Below are 23520 nucleotides of genomic sequence, written 5' to 3' on the forward strand. Positions count from 1 at the left end.
TTCTATTTCTGTGAAATACGTCATTGGTATCTTAATAGGGATTGCGCTGAATCTATAAATTCCTTTGGGTAGTATGGACTTTTTGAGGATATTAATTCTTCCAATCCATGAGCACGGTATATGCTTCCATTTATTTGTGTCTTCTTTAATTTCTTTCTTCAATGTTGTATAGTTTTCTGCATACAGGTCTTTTGTGTCTTTGGTTAAATTTATCCCTAGGTACTTTATCTTTTTTCATGCTATATCAAATGGTATATTTTTTCTGATTTCTTCTTCTTCTATTGCATTGCTGGTGTACAAAAACGCCTTTGATTTCTGAATGTTGACTTTGTATCCTGCTGTTTTGCCAAATTCACTTATTAGGTTGAGGAGTTTTTTGGTAGAGTCTACAGGGTTCTCTATGTACACTATCATGTCATTTGCAAACAATGATAGTTTTACTTCCTCCTTTCCTATTTGGATGCCTTTTATCTCTTTCTTTTGTCTGACCGCTGTGGCTAGGACTTCCAATACGATGTTGAAAAGAAGCGGTGAGAGCGGACATCCTTGTCGTGTTCCCGATCTTAGTGCGAGAGCTTTCAGTTTTTGCCCATTGAGTATGATATTAGCTGTAGGTTTCTCATATATGGCCTTTATTATGTTGAGGAATGCCCCATTTATTCCCATTTTGCTGAGTGTTTTGATCATAAATGGGTGCTGTACCTTGTCAAATGCTTTTTCTGCATCTATTGAGATGATCATGTGGTTTTTGTCTTTTCTTTTATTTATGTGATGTATCACGTTTACTGATTTGCGTATATTGAAGCATCCCTGCATCCCTGGGATGAATCCCACTTGATCGTGGTGGAGAATCTTTTGAATGTATTGCTCGATGCGGTTTGCCAATATTTTGTTGAGGATTTTAGCATCTATGTTCATCAGCGAAATTGGCCTGTAGTTTTCTTTCTTTGTAGGGTCTTTATCTGGTTTTGGGATCAGGGTGATGCTGGCCTCATAGTAGGAGTCTGGGAATCTTCCCTTCTCTTGGATTTTTTGGAATAGTCTGAGAAGGACAGGGGTTACCTCTTCCTTAAATGTTTTGTAAAATTCTCCTGGGAAACTGTCTGGCCCTGGGATTTTGTGTGCTGGGAGTTTCTTGATTACTGCTTCAATTTCCCCAACTGTTATCGGTCTGTTCAACCTTTCTGTTTCTTCCTCCTTCAGTGTTGGAAGATTATGCTTTTCTAGAAATGTGTCCATTTCATCAAGATTTTCAAATTTCTTGGCATATAATTGTTCATAATAGTCTGATGATCATTTGTATTTCTATGGTATCCGTTGTTATTTCTCCTCTTTCATTTCTTATATTATTAATTTGGGTCCTCTCCCTTTTATTCTTGATGAGTCTGCTTAAAGGCTTGTCAATTTTATTAATCTTTTCAAAGAACCAGCTTCTGGATTGGTTGATCCTCTGAATTGTTCTTTTTGTCTCTATGTCATTCAGTTCTGCTCTCATCTTGACTATTTCCTTCCTTCTACTTGCTCTGGGATTTATTTGTTGTTGTTGCTCCAGTTCTTGAAGTTGTAGTGTTAGGTCTTTTATTTAAAATGTTTCTATCTTTTTAAGGTAAGCCTGTTTTGCTATGAACTTCCCTCTCAGGACAGCCTTTGCTGTGTCCCATAGGTTTTGGACAGTTTTCTGTTCATTTTCATTTGTTTCCAGAAATTTTTTGATTTCTTCTCTTATCTCATTATTGACCCTTTCATTGTTTAATAGTGTACTGTTCAGTCTCCATGAGTTTGCAAGTTTTGAAGTTTCTCTTTGAGGTTGATTTCGAGTTTCAAGGCCTTGTGGTCTGAGAAAACGTTTGGTATTATTTCAATTTTCCTGAATTTGCTGAGGCTTGCCTGTGTCCTATCATGTGGTCTATCTTTGAAAAACTTCCATGAGCATTTGAAAAGAATGTGTATTTTTCTTCTTTGGGATGTAAGGTTGTATATATGTCAGTTAAGTCTCTTTGATTGAGTGTGTCATTCAGCACCACGATATGTTTATTAATGTTTTGTTTGGAAGATCTGTCCATTTTTGACAGCAGGGTGTTGAAATCCCCTAGTATATGTGTGTTGCTGGCTATATCTTTTTTGAAGTCATCCAACAATTTCCTTATAAACTTGGGGGCTCCTATATTGGGAGCATATAAGTTTACAATGTTGATGTCTTCTTGATAGATTCTTCCTTTAAGTATGATAAAGTGCCCCTCTGGGTCTCTCATTATGGCCTTTGTTTTGAAATCTACTTTGTCTGATACAAGTATGTCAACCCCTGCCTTTTTGTCATGTCCATTTGCTTGGAATATTATTTTCCATCCCTTTACTTTCAATGTATGTAGGTCTCTTGCTCTGAGGTGGGTCTCTTGTAGGCAGCATATGTGTGGGTCATGTTTTCTTATCCATTCAGCTACCCTGTGTCTTTTGATTGGGGCATTTAGTCCATTCACATTGAAAGATATTACTGATAGAAACTTACTCATCTTTTCTCTTTGTACTTGTGTTCCTCTCTGTCTCATTCTTTTCCTTCATCTGCTTAAACCAGTCCCCTTAGCATATCTTGGAGTGCTGGTTTGGTAGAGATGTACTCTTTTAGCTTTCTTTTTTCTGGGAAACTCCGTATTTCTCCTTCTATTTTAATGGAGAGCCTAGCTGGGTAGAGCAGCCTTGGCTGTAGGCCTTTGCTTTCATGGCTTGGAATATTTGTTGCCATTCCCTTCTGGCTTGTAGTGTTTCTGTTGAGAAGTCAGGTCTTAGGCGTATCGGGGCCCCCTTGTATGTTACTTTCTCCTTCTCCCTTGCTGCCTTGAGGATTCTCTCTTTGTCTTTGACATTTGCCATTTTAATGATGATGTGTCTTGGAGTGGACCTCCTTGGGTCCCTCTTGAGTGGGGTCCTCTGTGCCTCCTGGATCCATGAGAACCTTTCTCTCCTCAAATTAGGGAAATTTTCCATCATTACTTTTTCGAGGAGGTTCTCTATTCCTTGCTCCTCTTCTTCTCCTTCTTGTATCCCTATTATACAGATATTGTTGCGTTTCAGGTTGTCCTGCATTTCCCTAAATGCTTCTTCATTCTTTTTGAGCCGTTTTTTCCCTTTCTTGTTCTTTCTGGGAGCTTTTTTCTACCTTGTCCTCCATCTCACTGATTCGATCCTCAGCTTCATCCAGCTTGCTTTGGATTCCTTCTACTGTGTTCTTCAATTCAGAAATGGTATTCTTCATATCCTCTTGTGTCTTCTTGATAGTTTCTATGTCCTTTTCCAGGCTGATATAATTTGCTGTGAGATCCTGATAGTTTCTCTGCAGTTTCTCATAGTTCTCTTTGAGCTGGCTGAGCTCATTGAGCTTCCTTAGAACCATTGTTTTGAATTCCATATCTGATAGTTCCCTTGCCTCTATTTCATTTCGCTCTCTCTGTGGGGAGTCCCCTTTTCCATTCATTTGAGGGGAACTTCTTTTTCTTCCCATTTTTGTGAGAGTCTGTTAAGTATTTTTGTCCTTTACTTTTCTTTCTGGGCTTGCCTCTGATGATGTCAATTGTTGACCCTATACAGCCTTGGGTTGTTTTTTTGAGTCTTTCAGGAGTCTAATGCCTGTGTCTGACTCCTGCTTGGAGCAGCTCTGTGACCCCTTCGGTCAGGGCTGAGCCATTTTTTGGGATCTCTCTGCGCTCTCACGCTGGCGCCTTGAGCGCGTTTCCAGCGCGGCAGGGTCCCCCACCTGCCTGGGCTCGCATGTGCTTGCCCCAGACCAGGGGCCTTATTCGCGACCTCCTGTACTCATCTGGCCTCCCTGGCACGCGAGCTTCGCGGCACTGGTCAATTTAGGGTCTTCTATTGTGTGTTTTCCCCGCTTTTGGCTCTTTGGGTGCGTTGCTTGCCCTCGCCAAATGGGGACTACGGAAATGGGAGGAAATCAGCTGTAGGACTCTCTGGTTAATCCTGTTTCTGGTCTCTCCTCCAGGGACTCTGGGCAGCTCTACTTATTTTGTGGGCCACTCAGCAATCACGGCGGGTAGGTCAGTTTACACCTGCCCTTGCCCCTCTGTGCACTCCCTCGCAGGCCGTATGGGTGCCAGTCTGTGTGAGGCCTTGCCGGCAGGTGCAAGCGTTCGCCAGCCCGCGTGGGTCACACGCACGCTCGCCAACCCTCGCCGGTCACTTGGCGCAAGTGTGCACGCCTCCTCTGGGTGTTTTGGGGGTGTCTATGTTTGCTTTTCAGCTTTTGGCTCTTTGGGGGTGTGGCCTCTTCCCGAGCAATGGAGACTACGGCAAGGAGAAGGAGTCGGGACTCCCTGGTTCCTCCTCCCGTTCTTTCCCCAATGCCTCCGTTTCTAGTCTCCCCTCAGGGGCCTCTGGGCAGTTCTGTCACCCCTTCGGCCAAGGATCCACCCCCTGTGCGGACTGCGTTTCAATTGCAGGCAGTCTGGTTCATGTGCACCCCGCTTCTGCCTCTTTGGGGTCGCGCCTTTCCAGCCCACAATGGAGACTACCGAACGGGGAGGGAGTCGGGACTCCCCGGTTCCTCCTCCCATTCTTTCCCCAACGCCTCCCTCTCCAGTCTCTCCTAGAGGCTCTCCCAGCCAGTCTGCACTCAGCCCCGCAGCTCACACGCGTACAAGCTGTGTGCGGAGCGCACAAAAGGCAGGTTAATTGATTCCCTTATGCCTGATAGAGATAGTAGCTGCAGAGTGGGAGGTGTGTTATCACCCGGGCTCCACCCGCCGCTGTGTCAGTTCTCTTCACAAAGTTTTCCTCACCAGTCTTTTCCCAGGCACCAGCCCACCCTGCTGCCGCCTCTACCCAGCGATCAAGGAGGGTGGTTGCCGCTGCAACTTTTGCGTTTGCCCTTTAAATATCTCTTTGCATCCCCAGCCACCTGTCTCTGGTAGAGAGCACCCCTAAGCTTTTTGGGGTTGCGTTTTGTCTGTATTTTCTTGGCTTTAGCTGCTGTAGTTTAGGGGTTCCTGTTTATGATTCAGACCCCGTTCTTCTCGGGGGGACGCTAACTGGCCGTTTCAATGTCCCTCTGGTGCCAGTGCCCGTGCGCACCCAGCCCACCCTCTCGAGCCTCCACCGCAATTCTCACTCGTGGGATGTGTGAGAGTAGAATCCACTGTCCGCGGCACCAAGACTCCTCTCCCACTATCGCTTCACTGCTTTCCAGGTGATTACTCCATTATTTAGTTGCAATTCCAGTTTGGTTTTGTGAGGAGGTCAGCGTGACTCCCTTTCACTCCTCCGCCATCTTTTTTCCGGAAGCCTAAATGTATCATAGCTTTTGGATCCACTCATTTACTGATGGACACTTAGGTTGCTTCCAGCACCTGACTATTGTCAACTGCACTGCTATGCACATTGGGGTGTCTAGGTTCTTTTGAATTGGTGTTTTGGGATTCTTAGGGTATAATCCCAGCAGTGGAATCACTGGGTGAAAAGGCAGTTCCATTTTTAGCTTTTGAGGAAATTCCACACTGTTTTCCACAGTGGCTGCACCCATCTGCATTCCCACCAACAGGGAACTAGGGTTCCCTTTTCTCCACAGTCTCGCCAGCACCTGTTGTTTGTTGATTTATTTATGATGGCCATTCTGATTGGTGTGATGTGGTATCTCAGTGTGGTTTTAATTTGCATGTCCCTGATGGCTAGTGATGCTAAGCATCCTTTCATAGGTCTCTGGGCCCTGTGTATGTCCTCCTTGGAGAATTGTCTGTTCATGTCCTTTGTCTATTTTTTTAATTGGATTGTTTGTCTTCCTTCATTCGAGACATGTGGGTTCTTTATATATTTTGGAGATTAAACCCCTGTCTCAGGTATCATTGACAAATACATCTTCCCATATGGTTGGCTCCCTTTTCATTTTGCTGATGTTTTCTTTGGACATGCAGAAGCTTCTTATTTTGATAAAGTCCCAATTGTTTATTCTTTCCTTTGTGTCTCTTGCTCTAGGGGACATATTGGTGAAAATATTGCTGCATGCGATATCTGAGAGTTCCCTGCCTATGTTCTCCTCTAGGACTTTTAGGGTGTCACAACTTATATTTAAGTCTTTTATCCATCTTGAGTTTATCTTTGTGTATGGTGTAAGTTGGTCATCAAATTTCAATTTTTTGCATGTAGCTGTCCAGTGCTGAGCATCATTTCATATGTCTCTGGGCCATCTACATGTCCTCATTGGAGAAGAGTGCTCAGGTTTGACTGATCCTTTTTTATGGTCTCTGTGTCTTTTTTCATGTTATTCATATCATTATAATCATCACTCTAAACTCTCTATCTGATAAATTGTTTGCCTCCATTTCATCTAGCTGTTCTTCTGGAGAATTCTTTTTTCCTTTCATTTGGGGTCTATTTCTTTGTTTTCCCACTTTGGCTCCTTCTTTGTATTTCCTTCAATGAAATAGGTAGATCTGCATAGACTCTAGTGTAGGCTGTTGTCAGATGCTGCTTGTGACTGGCCCTTTTCAGCCTGTTTGGAGGTATCAGTTATCCACAGCATGTAGTTCCCTCTGATGGGCCTGTTTGTGTGCTGAAAGAACCAGGCTGTGCACCAAGGCCAGCTTTTATCAGCATCCAGCCTTGGGGAGCGTCATCTGAAGTCTCATAGAGTTCCCTGAAATCTGCCTTAGTTGTTACACTAATTAATGATATAGCTTCAAGCTGTAATCAGCAGCTCAGCTTCAGCATCACAGAAGTGCTAAAAAGTAATTTTTGTCGGTGGGGCTATTGCTTCCCCTCAGGCTGATGCCATTCAGAGATGAGTGCTCTGCCTATATAATCTGGCTTCTGCAGTATGGGGGATGACTCAGCACAGGGATCTTGGTGGCTGCTCCTTCCATTCTCTCCCCAGAGCCACCAAACTCAGACTCTCCTCAAGTGTCTCTAGTCCACTCTTCCCTCCCTCTGCCAGAGCCCAGGGTAAGTGGCCGCAAGTGAAATTTTGTGTATTGTTCCTTTAAGAGGCTCTCTGTTTCCCCAGCCATCTCTCCCTGATGGACAGAAACCCTGCTGATTTTCACAGCTGGATGTTTTTTGGGTTATTTTCCTGGCACTGGTGCTTAGGTTGGGGAGCCCAGCTTGGGGTTAGAATCCCTCTTCTCAGGGGGAACTGCCTGGACACTGAAATATCCCTCCAGAACTTCAGCTGCTACCCATTGGAGCCCAACCAGCCCTCTCATGCTTCCTCCATACTCTCCACCAGTCTCATTGTGGTAAAATGGTTTTTCCTCTCTGTATATGGTCATAAGGCTTCTCTCCATCTATTGTTCAGTTCATTATTCAGGATATATCTCTACAATTTGGTTATTATTCCAAATTGTTCCTGGGAAGAGGATAGCTTCCATGTTCTCCTCCACCACCGTGGATCACTGACCAATCACAGGTTTAAAAATTATGTTTTCAATTAACAAAAACAAGTCAGGTTGATGAATAGAACACCAACATTTGATTTGCATGTTGAGGGAAAGTTTGATTTTAACCTCAGTCACTTTGATAAACAGAAAGAACAACACATGTTATTATTGAAGATGGCCCTAAAAATGCCCATGGGTGACATAACAACATGATGAAGGTCAATTATTTTGACTACAAAGACTTCAGGCAGTGGGAGAAAGAAGCTTGTCTCCTCTCTGTATCTGGAAGGGTACCAATATCATAGTATAGTTAATAAATCTTTAACCTTTAAAAGGCATTTTATGAACAAATTAGGTCAATTAGTACACATTAACTTACATTTTAAGAAATCCTAACCACTTTATAACTGGGGGGGCAGATAATAGCTAATTCCTTGCATCAATGATGTGTTAACAGGCAATATTCATAGCATGCTCAGTTGCAACTGACACAACAAAGACACAAAAAACCCAGTGAAATGCGAACAACATTCAAATGTATAGTCCCAGACTTCACCTTTAACCTCTCCTATTCAGTGTTACCGGTTCATGATAATTTAACTGAACTGTGCAGAATCTTCTACTTCTTGAGGAAATAGGAGTATAATCAGTGCAGAGGGGAAGATTTTAGGGAAGTGGGGTATCTAATCACCTCTCATGGAGTAAAAAGCATTCTAAGAATCCTTTCTCTCATTTTCCTTTCTCACATTAAAGATATATATAACTGTCTTTAATATATTTCCTACACTGAACTAGACACTGTGCTAGGCAATTTACATGCATTATTTCATTTAGCTTTCATACTAATTCTGTAAGATAGATACGGTTCCCATATAAAGCATATGTATAAAGCAATTTTATAAGGCATATAAAAGTTTTACATGACTTGCACAAGGTCAGAGAATTTACAGGTTTTGGAGCCAGGGCATACCTAGATCTGCCTTACTACAAGGGCCAATTTTTTTTACATCAACATACTACCCCTACTCTACTACTCTGTCTTCCTTCCACTTATTTTCTTTTTCCTCCTCAAAGCCTAAAATGGTGGATGGGTAGTAGTATTGGAAGGATTTTTAAAGAAAGAAGGACTAACCTAGTTTTCCTTTATAATTCTGAAGGTGTGTGATTTTCTATTTCCCCACTCATGGTCAGGTAACCAGTATTCAAGAAAATATAGGCTTTTTACAGGTTCATGTTATGTTTTTCTCTCCAATCTCTTCATGGTTTCAGTGACTACATTTTTTTAAATCAGAAATAAGGTCATATAGCATGAGACATTGTGTTTTAAGAGAACATGAGGACAACATACTTAAAACCAAAACTAAGTACTTGTGGTGCCCAGCAGAGAGATAGAGGGCTGGCTCATTATGGATTTATTTATTGTTTCATTGGAGGTTGAACACAGGTGGAAAGTAATGAGCAAAGTTAGAGTAAATCCTTATCAGTGGATTTCGACAAGATGGTCTTTCTGACAGGTATTTTTGTTACATAGCCTTAATGAAGGCTTCTTGAACTTGGTATTTTGTTAATCTGCAAGTACTTGTTTAGATACAAGTCTGTGGATTCTGAGAGACAAGGTGTTAATTATGAGTTCTAATCCCAGTCTACCATATGCTTATAAAGATTAAAATTTATTTCCTTTTTTTCCAACAGTTAATGGCCTAGTGAGTGAGAGAGCAATTGTAATGGGGAACTGAAGAAGGTAATAAATACATTACTGAGGCCAGTTGCTTTACAGAATCATTTATTTAACCCTTAAATTTTTCAGGTTGTAAATTGCTCACTAGAAGGAAAAAAGCAAAACAGCCCTAACCCTGTTTAATGCCTCCAAACTCTGAAGAATTAGAGCAGGAAATCCATGGAAACAATAAGCTTGATGTGTTTTCTCACTGCTATTTCTTAACAAGCAAATGTGGTTAAACAAGGACAAACCCAAGTAATTGTCCTTATGTGCTGGTCCACAGGTTAGGGGTGGGCTTGATTAAATTCATTGAGGGCTGACCTGTAAACATGGGAAAATACCCCTTCTTTTCCACTCAGCCCAGCAGGCAGCTAATCAATGTGCACGTCTCACTTCTAGATTGAGACCAGAGCAATAGCCCATAGCATTCATTACAGAATTCACTCTTATCTGTTGTTTTCTAATCTGTGAAGTGAGTAGGACAAGTAGCAGAAGGGAATTAGGAGGGGACAGGAGAAGGCTGACCCCATCTCCTTCATACATAGGGAATGCAGCTCTAAATTACAAAATGTTCAACTGCAAAAGCAACAACTAGTTTGCAGGTTTCTTTACATGTATATAAAGCCACATATATTTGACTTGAATATAGATTTTATAAACTTAATGTGCCAGGGGTGTCCAACCTTTTGGCATCTCTGGGCCACACTGCAAGAAGAGCTGTCTTGGGCCACATATTAAATACACTGCAACACGTAATTACAAAAAAATCTCGTAATGTTTAAAGTAAATGTATGATTTTGTGTTAGGCCGTGTTCACAGCTATCTTGAGCCGCATATGGCCTGTGAGTCACAGGTTGGACACCCCTGGAACAGTTAATAATTTACTAAGGACAATGGTTTTTGTATATTAAGGGTAAAATTCAATTGCAGATTCTTAATGGTAATGATGTAGTTTTCAAGATGCCTTTGGCATTGTAGATCTATTAAGTAGACTCTGATTACATTTTGAGAGTAGAATTTGAATCTGTGAACATTTCTTTTTTTTTCATTAGTGTAATAACCCTTATATATACAACACAGCTTCTGGCTCACCCTTTGGCTATATAGAATGAAATAGCTATTGGCTGACTTCTGTATTGAGCATGCCTTTCTTTCATATTCCTTTGCCTTTTCCTCTCATGATCAATAGCACATATGAATCAAGATGGTAGTGTTAAGCTATGAAATGGAACTTTGCTCTTTGCAATGTGAAGCCTCTAATTCTGTAGTAGCAAACTGAGTCACCCAACACAAGCTATTTCCATTCGCTTTCTACTTGACAGTCTAATTAAGTTTGTGATTTCATCAGGCTGGCACTGTGTTTATTCTGTGTTCCATTTACTACCTACCAAGCTGTTGTTGCTCAATAAATCATTACTGATAATGAAACAAAATCTAATATTAAAAATTACAGCTGTTCTGGAAATGTACTTATTTATTTTGTTAAAGTAGTTATAAAGCAAGTGTTTCCTAGATAGATCATTTAACCATAGCATATAATAAAATGACTCTTTTATTCCCACATCTTGCTTTCTTTTTGTAAACAAAAGGTTTTTGTAACAGCAGAAGCCTATTTAAAAAAATTTTTAAGGATCCCTGCTATTAGAAATACTGATATCAGAACACTGGAAAAACTGTTGAGATATCTTAAAAGAAACAAAATAACTCATAGTAATTTTGAAAATTATAACTTGAAGCTTCTATGTTACCTGTCCCAGGAAAGAGCCCATTCTGGCCAATTCTGGTGAAGACAAGAAATGACATTTCACCTTTTCCTTTACCTGAGGATGAAGTACCTGAGTTTTCTTTTGACTTACCCTGAGTGGATTTTCATTAAGGTAAGGGGGTTCACCTTCCACCATTTCAATTGCCATAATCCCCAGAGACCAGATATCAACTTTTGGACCGTAAGCTTTTCGAGTCACCACCTCAGGTGCCATCCAATAGGGGGTTCCCACCATAGTGCTTCGTTTACTTTGCTCAGGGGTAATCTGGGCACAGAACCCAAAGTCAGCTGCAGAGAAGAAAAGTCACTTAAAATCAGCTCAAACTATTTTTATTTTATAATAAGTCACTTTCATATATGACTGTACTTTCCTTTGTTAGGCACTGAGCATCCATAACTGTCTAGCTCATATCCTTGTTACCTTACACCTCGGCTGGTCCTGATTTTAATAGAGTCTGAAATAGCTGACTGATGTGATGTCAGTCTGGTTCCCTCTAACTTACAGGACATTTCAGTCTTATTATGTGTCATCCAGCAGATGGAAGTCACTAAGAATTTTGAAATATTAACCCCCCCCAAAATCTGGTCACAATCTACAGAAACACAGCATTAAACAATCTTTTTAAGAACCTATGCACCCCAATGTTCATAGCAGCACAATTTACAATAGCCAAGTGTTGGAAGCAACCTAAATGCCCATCAGTAGATGATTGGATCAAAAAATCATGGTACATATACACAATGGAATACTACGCAGCAGAAAGAAAAAAAGAACTAGTAAACTTCGCGACAGCATGGATGGAACTGGAGAGCATTATGCTAAGTGAAATAAGCCAGGGGGCGAAAGACAAATACCATATGATCTCACCTATAAGCGGAACCTAACCAACAATACAAAGATGCAAGGAAAATAAGACCAGCAACACTCAAAGGAAAAGAAATCAACAGAGACATGAGGGAAGGAGGGAGGCGGGGTGGGGGAAAAGGAAGGGAAGGGGAAAGTCAAGGAACATATAGCAAGGATTCATGGACAAAACCAAAGGGGAAGAGCTGAGGGAGGGAAGGAGGGAGGGGGCAAGGGAAAGTGGTGGGGGTAGGCAGAGACAAATGTATTTGAAAAAATAAAATTAAATTAAAAAAAACAATCTTTTTAAAACTGGGCTCTAAATGCTTTCAAACCAATCACTTTCAATAGCCATTTTCTTCTCAAGATAGACAGTAAAAGAGCAGAATTCCCCCAATACACTCTTAAACACAATCAGAACCAAAATACCTACTCAATTTAACAGAGCCATCCATTCCAAGGAGAATATTGTCACTCTTTATGTCTCTATGGATCACCTGGTTTGAGTGCAAGAAATCCAAAGCTTGGAGGCACTATTGGGTCAGGAAAAAAAAAGTACTGATTATATCACAGATAAGTTTTAAAACTAAGTTTAACCTAGATAAATTTTGGGAAGGGTATAATTTTACGTTGTCAAGTGAAATAGATTACTAAGTGTTTTAACACCATTTTGAAATCACATTACCATTTATATCAGTGATGTGATTTAGCATTATACATATGAAACTCCTGAGTCAGACTAGGACATGAAGAGTGATAGTGTGATGAATAGCACTAAGTCCTTAATATAGTCAAACTAACCAATTAATATAATCATACTTTGAACTAGTTATCTAGAGGGTATGGATTCAGCTTGGTTTTAAACAGATGCAGTAAGCTTCTGCTTCCATGGTATGATTTGTTTCAGTAGGTCTAATGTGGGGACCAGGAATCTGCATTTAAAAGAAGTGCCGCAAGCTATTTCTGATGGACACCCAGGTTTGGGGACCTACTATGAAGTAACTATAGGTGCTTGTTTGCAAGTGGCTTTGCATTGCAATACTATAATATGGAATCAACAGGCTCAGGGTCAAATATTCTCCTAAATATTATAAGTTTGATATATTACATGAATAGAAAATATATGCGTTTAGTGGATATGTGAGCCTGTTTGAGGAGTGAAAAATGAGAATGGGAGGAGAACAAGCAAGGAAGAAATTTAAGTGAAATTTTGAGATTAAATAAGGACTAGTTGAAATTATTTGGTTTTGTTTTTCTATCATTGTTTTTTAAGTTTCAGTGGGTCAGGATTCCTAATTGTATCTATAGAAAACCTCCCCACAATGAATCTGGTAGATGGTAATGCCCAATATAAAATTCCAATGAAGAGTGTTTTTTAATATTGAAAAAATAATATAATAAAATATAGTTGGTTTAGCTTGAAAATAGGTATACAACACTGTTATTGGAAAAGAGGCAGACACTTAGACACACAAGAGGGCTATGAGGGATGTCCAAATTTATACTGTGAATGCAACTACTTCCTGGGCTAAGGAAAGACCTTGGTTAAATTACCTTCTAGAAAAAGATAGGATTATAATATAGTCTGTATTTTCACATGGCTCACATTGCACATCCAAGACAAAGTAACTACCATGTAAAAATTCCTTCAAGTGAGAAAGAAGTTCCATGCCAACAGTACTGTTTTCCATGTTCCATGAAACTTAAAAAGCAGGCTTACATATTGTACCCTGTAAATGGCATAATGGAACTCAAAAGATCCATAGCAAAACAATTAAAATAAACAAGGAGCTGCCGAGGTAGGGGAAGGGGAGTGCTATTACATTAGGATTTAAACAGAATTTAAGCTCTCCAAATTTTTTTCAGTAGAAAATATGTGCTATTATTACTTTGATGTTATAAACATTCTGAGTAATCAGAGATAAAGAAATGACTTCCAATTTTGGTGTTCTTGTCATCTAGAAATGTTCTATTTTCTTACCTCTCTACAGACAGCTGCTATCTGTCCTTCATCCATGCAGGTCTCTGTGACCACATCAGTCAAAGAGCCACCAGCCAAGTATTCCATGACTACCCATAGTTCATCACCCACTAAGTAGCTATAACAAAGAAGAAAAAGACTTTGACTCAGGCCTGAGAAAGTGGGGATTCTTCCATATTCCCATTAAGAAGGCAATTTGCAATCAGTCTTTTTGCATTTGGTTATATTACATAACAAGAAGATAGTATCAGTGATGGTGATAATGAGACACTTGCTTAACATTAGAAGAGAATATGCATAGAAACCAAAGGATCATCAGATACGACTGTACCGTGGAGGAGGGAAAAGAGCAAGGACACCTCTGGTTAACTGACTACTATATGCCTTATAAAAGCTAGTTTCAATGAGCAGGATCAAGGAATAGCCCTTTTGGATAACTCGAGCCACAATGTTGACTTCTTGGACTGAAGTGTCCCATGGCATACAGATTTATAGGCTCTTTATTCAGATCTTGGCATTATTTTCCATTCTACTGAATTGATTACTGAAATGTTTTCAGTCACTAAATCAAAGTGATTCATGTTTGCAGTGGATTTACTGTGCTGAGGTGCCAGTTCTTATAAAAGTCAATTGTGACACTTTCTGAAACAGTGATTTCTACTGTAAAATTTGACTCTCCTATTTTTGCCCCTCTTTTTTCTCCTTCAGTACCACTGGTATACCTGGCACAAAACAGAAATAAATATGTTAAGCTTACTGAGGTTGTAGACCTAGTCTTATTTCTTCTGTACCCCATCCCCAGAGCACACAGGACAGTGGTGCTAAACAAACACTTAGTGAAACTGAATGAGACAGATGTTAACCTCAAGAGCTGGTGCTGTCTTTAAATGTCTATTTATAATCCACTTGCTAATACCACTGATGAAAGAGACATTAATTACCTGGTCCAGGAGAAAGGTTTGAGATTAAAGTTTCAAGTCCCTGGGTCTCATTGTCAGTTTTTCACAAAACATCCATTAGAGCAGGGCTACTGTAGACAGTCTCCCTCACTTAGACACCTAGAGACTGCACTGGCTTCAAACAAACACTTGGTGAAACATTTGATGCACCACAGCCCTCTCCTATATGCAATAGGCTATTTCCTGCCAACACAAAGTCATGATCCTCAAGGGGAAATTACACAAATGCTCATGTTTAAAATGTGTAACAGTATAAAATATGTCTTCAAATGTTTGATGGATGGACAAAGGTAAGTGGATGCAAGTTTAGCAATAGATCTGATATTCTACTATTTTGTAGAATTTGAGAAATATTTATAGAATGAATAGTAAATAAATAAATCCTAAATAAAATAATTGGTCAAGAGAATGACATCCCATAAAAAAAAGCAACTGCATAATGAGAGAAAACACTTACCTATCTAAATAATTAACAATATTGGGGTTCTTATTTTCCCTCATGACTAGGATTTCATTAATAATTAATTCCTTTTTGGGCTGCTGTTGAAGGTTCATCTGCTTGATGGCCACCTGAATGGTGATTAAAATATAGGAATGAAGTATAATTAGGCTAAAACAAACATCCACATTTTGGGGTATACAAATTCTTTATCTTAGTAAACTTTTACTTGGTGCCACAAACCCATTCCCCTTTCTGAGGTTAATCATGAGTAAACTATTCCCTTCAGAAACTTTGGACACCAATAAAGAAAACTCTAACATCAATCCAGTGCTACCCACTTTTTTTTCAGGCATAGATATATCAAAGAAGAAATCTGATCAATATGAATAAAGGAAAATAAAAATCAAGATTGAATGTTAGCACTTACCTCTTGTCCTGTTGCAATGTCTAGTGCTGTATAAACAGTACCTGATGCCCTGTGGAGGTGAAAATTATCAACTGCATAAGCAAAGTATTGTCAATATATTTTCTTTTAAATAAATGTAATTAATTTTAGGAGAGGAATATCAGCCAACTAAAGATTAAAAGGTGAAGTAAAAAAAAATAACAACCATTTCGTAAAGGAACTACTCTTGAAATAATCATGACATATCCTTTTGGTTGACTAGGAACTCCAGTCAGAGTTCCTGGCAGCAGTCTGTGTGCCATGGCACTCACAGTAATAAATTGAGCAAAATGGCCTTGCTCCTTTTAGGAATCTCCTGGAACATTGTAAATATTCCTTACACATTGCAACAACCAACACTGCAGTTCTCTAATTAAACTGAAATACAGTTTAGGAAAGAATATATCTTTTTTTGTTTGTTTAGGCAAGTGTAAATTAATTGTTTCTTTTAACATACGGACAGAGTGGCTTTTAAAATATATATTTTAATTCTTAAGAATATCTTCATTCAATCAATCAAATACCCTCAATGCTGTACTTATCTGTACGGTACTACACAAACCAATAACAACATGGCTTTAGTGCTGAGCCATTTCATTTTCCTTTGGCTAAATTTCTCAACAGCTTCTACTAGGAGGTTACACTCCAGTCCACAATCCATTTAAAATCTAGCATTTCTTGACTTTTGGTGGCATTCATTTTTCCTTTCTAACTTCAGTTACATGGTTCCTTGCTTTGTAAATATAAATTATCTAGCAAAGCTCAATTCATGGCAAGGCTTTGAGAAACACTCATGCATTATGAACCACCTCCCCACCTCCATCTAAAAGAAAAAGGAAAAACCTAGCCATTTTTGTAGAAATATTTGTGGTAAATAAAGGAATTCAGATAGAGATCAGTTCTGTGACTCACCAGGCATAACAAAGCTCCAACACTTCTATCTAAATTTTCTGGAAATTGTTATTTCTCATTTGTTCTATATTTATCGTTTGCTGTTTTGTTTTTTGAGTGTAGGAATTCTCTTGTTATGCCAGCCATTTATCTGTAATTCTTCTCTCTGGATGGGCTAAAATATTTACTTCAGGCCTAGGAAGTTTACATTACCTACTTCTAGGAATTATGGGTGGTATAGTAAAAGGACTATTTGAGTACTATTAGAGATTTGAGTTCTAATATTTGCCTTAACATTAAAAAGCTACATGACCTTGGCTAGTCATTTTCACTCTCTGTTTCAGTTCCCTCACTTGGCAAATAATGATCACAATAACAGTAAACATGTATAGAGCATGTTCTGTGTGTCATTAATTCCTTTTACTAATTCCAATTCCTTAAGTTGATCTGTCTTGACCTCCTGACTTTGTGGTGTGAACTTCTATGATTGGAGACCGCTGTTTTTACTCTCTGGATCTGCCTGTGATGATGTAAGATATTGAGCCTGTCTGACCTTAGACAGTCAGTTTGAGACTTCTAGTTATGCACTAAAAACCTCATATAAATTTTCTTATGTAATCCTTACCATTTTCTATAATGCAAGTGCTATTACCCCCATGTTATAGATACGGAATCTGAGGCTCAGAGAGGTTAAGAAACCTGGCCACTGTTACAGAGTTTACAATTTCTAAGCCTGTCCCTCTGACCTGCAAAACATAGGAAATCTGAGACTCTATTTTTAAAGTTCTTTGATTCCATAATCTAAAATTTAAAAAATGTTCCTGTCATTTTCCATCGGTATTTAAATATCTATTGAAATTAAAGTGAGAAATCAGGCTCAATCACTAGGAGCCATTAAACTAGTATTTGGTAATTTCAGAAATTCCTTTGATTATAGTAATTAAATAGGTCTCCTAATTTTTTATGTTTGAAATTCTGAGCTGAGAGCACTTAGTTGGTGTTCAATAAGTATCTGTTGAATAAACAAATTAATAAAACTATTTTCAGGAGAATCAAGATAGCAGAGGAGTGAGTGGAAGTCACACTGATCTCCTCACAGGACAAACCTGGAATTACAACAAAATTGTGGAGAAATCACCTGGAACAAACAACTGAACAATAGCAAGAGAGGAGCCTTGTAACCTCAGAGACAGAAGAATCAGCTTTAGTGCAATATAACTGGTAAGGAGTGCAGTAGAGACTCGAGAAGGTGGGCGGGGCGCGCACAGGCGGCAGCACCAGAAGGATACTGAAACGGCCAGTTGGATCCCCTGAGAAAAGTGGTGTCTAAACCAAAAGCGAGGATCTCTAGCCCACACACCAGAGTCCAAAAAGTACACAGAAAACAGCCGGCTGCGAAAAGAAGCAAGGTTGCTCTCTGCCAGAGACCAGTGGCTGGAGCCGCAAAGAACCGTTCAAAGGGCGAAAGCATACAGTTTTATTTGCAGCCACTAACCCTGGTCTCCAGCAATGGTGGGCGAGAATGTGCTAGAGACGCCTGAGGAGAGACTGGGGGAGTAGGCTTTGAGGAGAGAACGGAGAGAATAGCCTGTGGGATCTCAGTGCTGATTCATCCCCCATGCGGCAGCAGCCATCTTGCTCAGGTGGAAACCACTCCCCCTGAGCGGCACCAGTGTCAAAGGACCCAATAGCCCCACCCCCTGGTGGGATGCCACCCGGCCCTGTGCAGTCTAAGCTGCCCGCTGAGTGCAGAGTGGCAGCCACAGACAGTAGATCCCTAGCTAAAGGGGGCACACAGAGGTCTGGAGACACTTGAGGAGATACTGGGGATGGAGGCTTTTGGGAGAGAACGGAGAGAGTAGCTGGTGGGATCCTAGTATGGACTCCTCCCCCATCCGACAGCAGCATGAGAGGACCCAATAACCCCACCCCCAGGAGGGACTCTACCCTGCCCTGAGCTGTCTAAGGCACCCTGCTGAAAGCAGAGTGAATAGATTAACATCTAAAGGAGACAGCCACAGACAGAAGATAACTGGAAGTCTCGAACAGACTGTCTAAGGTCACACAGGCTCAATATCTGACATCATCAGAAGCAGATCCAGAGAGTAAAAACAGCGGTCTCCAATCATAGAAGTTCATACCACAAAGTCAGGAGGTCAAGACAGATCAAATTAAGAATCAGAAGCAAAAGAAGAAAGTCTCACAAATAATGGGAAGACAAAGAAATTCGCTGCACTTGAAGGGAAAGGAGGAATCCTCACAAAGAGAACTAAAAGAGAGGCAAGTAAACTATCAGATATTGAGTTCCAAACAACAGTTCTAAGGAAGCTCAATAAGCTCAGTGAGCTCAGAAAGAATTACAAAAAACTACACGGAAACTATGAGGAACTTACTGTAAACTATATCACCATGAAAAAGGACATAGAAACTATCAATAAGAGACAAAAGGAAATGAAGACTACAATTTCTCAATTGAAGAACACAGTAGATGGAATCAAATGCAGGCTAGATGAAGCTGAGGAACGAATCAGCAAGCTGGAGGACAAGGTAGAAAAAAGCTCACAGAAAGAGCAAGAAAATGAACAAAGACTCAAAAAGCATGAAGAGGCATTGAGGGAACTGCAGGACAACCTGAAACATAATAATATTCGTATAATAGGGATACCAGAAGAAGAAGACGATGAGGAAGGGATAGAGAACCTGTTTGAAAACGTAATGATGGAAAACTTCCCTAATTTGAGGAGAGAAAGAGTCACACAGGTCCAGGAAGCTCAGAGGGTCCCATTCAAGAGGAACCCAATGAGGCCCACTCCAAGACACATCATCATTAAAATGGCAAATAGCAAAGACAAACAGAATCCTAAAGTAAGCAAGGGAGAAAGAGGTAGTAACATATAAGGCAGCCCCGGTACAGCTAGCAGCTGATTCCTCAACAGAAACACTGTAAGCCAGAAGAGACTGGCAAGAAGTGTTACAAGTCATGAAAAGCAAAGTTCTGCAACCAAAACTGCTCTGCCCAGCAAGGCTCTCAATTGACATGGAAGGTGAAATATGGAGTTTCCCAGACAAAAGAATGCTAAAAGAATACACCTCTACCAAACCAGAACTGCAAAATATGCTAAGATGGCTGCTTTAAGATGAAGAAAAAATTTCCATGAATACCCAGTTCCTTTCAGTTGCCAATACTTGATCTTACCAATATTTTAAATACTCATTAATCTGATTGTGACAGTCATGTTATTTTAATTGTTCCTTTACTATTTGTTGAAACTAAACCTGTTTTTGTATATTTTTTTGCCTATTTCTATTATTTAAAAAAAAAGCTTTAAATGACTTTTTGGTATTCTTTATTCATTTATCGATTAGAGGTTTGTAGAACTTTTCTCCCTAATAAAACAAACAAACAGAAAAACAACCTATTAACCATGTTTTAGATGTGCGCAAATACTTTTCTATTCTATTTCTTATGCTTCAACTTTTTATATGTATATTACAATATAGTTAAATGTTTAATATAGTCATATTTTTATATTTACTTTATAGCTTCTGGGTTTGAATATTTTACTTCAGGTCACGAAAAATATTAGTTCTATTTTCTTCTAAAACTCCTTAGATTCTACATATTGATTTTTACCTCATCTGAATATTTCTTGTATAATGTGTGAAATAGGGTTCTATATTTGTTTTATTTTAAGTAATAGTGGTCCATGCACCTTATTTGTTGAATAAGCCTTATTTTACCCATTGATTTGAAATATCAACTTCATCATATATTATATTGTTAGACAGATACATATGTTTGTCTCTAGAGTGCTCATTATATTTCATTGATCTACTTGATTATTTCTGTGCAGGTGTCATGTTGGTTTAATTGCTGAGACTTTATAATGGTTTTAAAGTTTTTTTAATATTTTATAATATATTTGACATTTAAAAAATAAATAGAACAGACATTTCAAAAATTTATATGGAACCATAAATGACCCCGAATAGCCGCAGCAATTTTGAGAAAGAAACACAAAGTAGGAGGGATCACAATACTGGACATCAAACTCTACTACAAAGCCACCATACTCAAAACAATCTGGTACTGGCACAAGAACAGACCCATAGACCAGTGGAACAGAATAGAAAGCCCAGAAATAAGCCCAGGTCTCTATGGACATCTAATATTTGACAAAGGGGGCAGAAGCATAAAATGGAGTAATAACAGCCTCTTCAACAAATGGTGTTGGGAGAGCTGGACGGCTACATGCAAAAAATTGAAATTGGATCATCAGCTGACACCATACACAAAAATAAACTCAAGATGGATAAAAGACTTAAATATAAGTTGCAACACCATCAAAGTCCTAGAGGAGAACATTGGCAGGAAACTCTCAGATATCCCACGCAGCAATTTTTTCACTGATATGTCTCCTAAAGCAAGGGACATAAAGGAAAGAATAAACAAGTGGGACCTCATCAAAATAAGAAGCTTCTGCATGGCTAAAGAAAACGTCAGCAAAATGAAAAGGGAGCCAACCATATGGGAAAATATATTTGCTAATGATATATCAGATAGAGGTTTGATCTTCAAGATATATAAAGAACTCACTCGACTCTACTCCAAGAAGACAAATGATCCAATCAAAAAATGGGCAAAGGACCTGGGCAGATGCTTTTCTAAGGAGGAGATACAGAGGGCCCAGAGGCATTTGAAAGGATGCTCAGCATCACTAGCCATCAGAGAAATGCAGATCAAAACCACCATGAGGTACCACCTCCCACCGGTCAGAATGGCCATCATAAACAGATCCACAAACAACAGGTGCTGGCGAGGCTGTGGAGAAAAGGGAACCCTAGTACACTGTTGGTGGGAATGCAGACTGGTGCAGCCACTATGGAAAGCAGTGTGGAATTTCCTCAGAAAGCTGAAAATGGAACTGCCTTTTGATCCAGGGATTCCCCTGCTGGGACTATACCCTGAGAACACCAAAACGCCAATACAAAAGAACCTATGCACCCCAATGTTCATAGCAGCACAATTTACAATAGCCAAGTGTTGGAAGCGACCTAAATGCCCATCAGTAGATGATTTGATCAAACCATATGGTACATATACACAATGGAATACTATGCAGCAGAAAGAAAAATAGAAGTACTAAACTTTGCGACAGCATGGATGGAACTGGGGAGCATCATGCTAAGCGAAATAAGCCAGGGGGCGAAAGACAAATACCATATGATCTCACCTATAAGCGGAACCTAAGCAACAATGCAAAGACGCAAGGAAAATATGACCAGCAACACTGAAAGGAAGAGAAATCAACAGAGACAAGAGGGAAGCGGGGGCAGGGAAAGGGAAGGGAAGGGGAAAGTCAAGGAACATATAGCAAGGACTCATGGACAAAACCAAAGGGGAAGAGCTGAGGGAGGGAAGGTGGGAGGGAGCAAGGGAAAGAGGTGGGGGGGAGGCAGAGACAAATGTATTTTAAAAGTAAATAAATTTTATAAATAAATAAATAAATAAATAAATAAAATCAAACTGCATTTAAGAAAAAAAGAAAGAGAGAAACAGAGAGGGAAATCCTACCTTTTGCAACAACATGGATGAAATTGGAGACTATTAAGCTAAGTGAAATAAGCCAGTTGATGAAAGACAAATACCATATGATCTCACCTATAAGTGGACTCTATTCAACAAAATAAACTAATGAACAAAATAAACCACAGTCACGGAAACATGGAGCAGACTGAAAGTGACCAGAGGGGATGGGGAAAGAGGACAATGGTGGTAAGAAGGAGAAGGGACTAGGCAAAGAACATGTATGAATGACCCATGGACATGGACAACAGAGTTGGAATTGACTGTGGGAGTGGGGGTTGGTGGTGGGATGGGTGGAGGGGGGTAAAGAGGTAAAAATAGAGAGAACTGTAATAGAATAAACATGATTTATAAATTCAAAAAATAAAAAAAAAGTATTTTTAAGCAAACATGCAATTGCAATAAAACCTTGCATTTCTATGAAGGAAACATTTCTTCTTTAATTTAAATCTATATAAAACTTTTCCCTCTTGGAAAAAACTATCAGGCATTTCTAATATTAGGGTCCAGGTTGAGATTTTACCTTCCAAACTCAGGATTGCCTGAGTTTAAAGGAATAGATCACCTGAATCTTGTACGTATTTCAGCTGCATAAGCCCTGAGCAAATATTTTAATCTATACGTAGGATGAAATAGAAATGCCTTTACTTGGTTTATTCCTATCTACGTAGACCACTTGCTCAGTTCCTTTGGGTACAAAAAATTGATGATATCTGCAAAATTAGGTAATGAAAATATCTATCTCATAGAACTACAGAGAACTAAATGGCACAGTCTGCTTAAGCATTTAACCCTGAGCCCAGATCAGAGTTGATGTTTAATATGGTAACTGCTATTATTGCCATAACTGTTGCTGGTACCACTATTGGTTTCACAGTAGAGGATCAGTGATTTACTGAGTTGTTAGTTCTCCCCAGTCTCCCAGCCAAAACATTCTTCTTAGCATCCAAAATTATTTTCAAAAAGGCGAGGAATAGTAGAGTACTTAGAAGTTCCATGTCCTTTTTTTTTGAACTTACTGAAATAGTTTGTTTTTTCTTTAAGTTTGGAATGCCTTTATCAAATGAAGAAACCATTATTATATGCAGAAACACTCAATATAAAATGGGAGCTGTTCTAGTTAAAGCCTAGGGAGGGAGGCCCAAAATTCTTGTCCCCAAATTCCTGCCTACATGGCCTTCTCTGTTTTCAGACCCCATCCCTTAGTCCCTAAGCCCGTTCCCACTGTCCTGGGGGCTAAAATTGTGATTGACTTGGAGTGCAAGGGAGATTAGTGTTTAACATCTCCAGAGCTTTACTTTTCAAATCCTTGTGATTTTTTACACACCCCACCTCCCTCAGCACATCATTGTCTTAAAATTGCTAGAGTTCTAGCCATGGAATCACAGTATTTTGGGTTTTTTTTTTTTTTTTTTTGGCATTCTGTGCTATAGAATTGCCCAGAATCCAAATCCACACAGGTTTCAGACCCTGAAACTCTAGGACATCAGTTATTAACTCAAAAACAAGC

General features: G+C 39.5%; 1 protein-coding gene across 4 annotated transcripts in view; it reads right to left on the reverse strand.

The window, feature by feature from the left end:
* Window positions 1–23520, reverse strand: part of PAK3 (p21 (RAC1) activated kinase 3) — a 157134-nt gene that overhangs the window by 28021 nt on the left and 105593 nt on the right. For all 4 annotated transcript variants that reach the window (XM_054580363.1, XM_054580362.1, XM_054580361.1 and 1 more), the window contains 5 exons: window positions 15515–15563; window positions 15103–15215; window positions 13687–13804; window positions 12139–12238; window positions 10953–11149 (listed from right to left, as the gene is read on the reverse strand). In XM_054580363.1, coding sequence (XP_054436338.1) covers window positions 10953–11149; window positions 12139–12238; window positions 13687–13804; window positions 15103–15215; window positions 15515–15563 — 577 coding nt within the window. The remainder of the gene's footprint in view (window positions 1–10952; window positions 11150–12138; window positions 12239–13686; window positions 13805–15102; window positions 15216–15514; window positions 15564–23520) is intronic.

Source organism: Pteronotus mesoamericanus, unplaced genomic scaffold (genome assembly GCF_021234165.1).
Source record: "Pteronotus mesoamericanus isolate MK-2021 breed Mesoamerican mustached bat unplaced genomic scaffold, CSHL_Meso_final contig_58, whole genome shotgun sequence".
In the NCBI taxonomy this organism is placed as follows: Eukaryota; Metazoa; Chordata; class Mammalia; order Chiroptera; family Mormoopidae; genus Pteronotus; species Pteronotus mesoamericanus.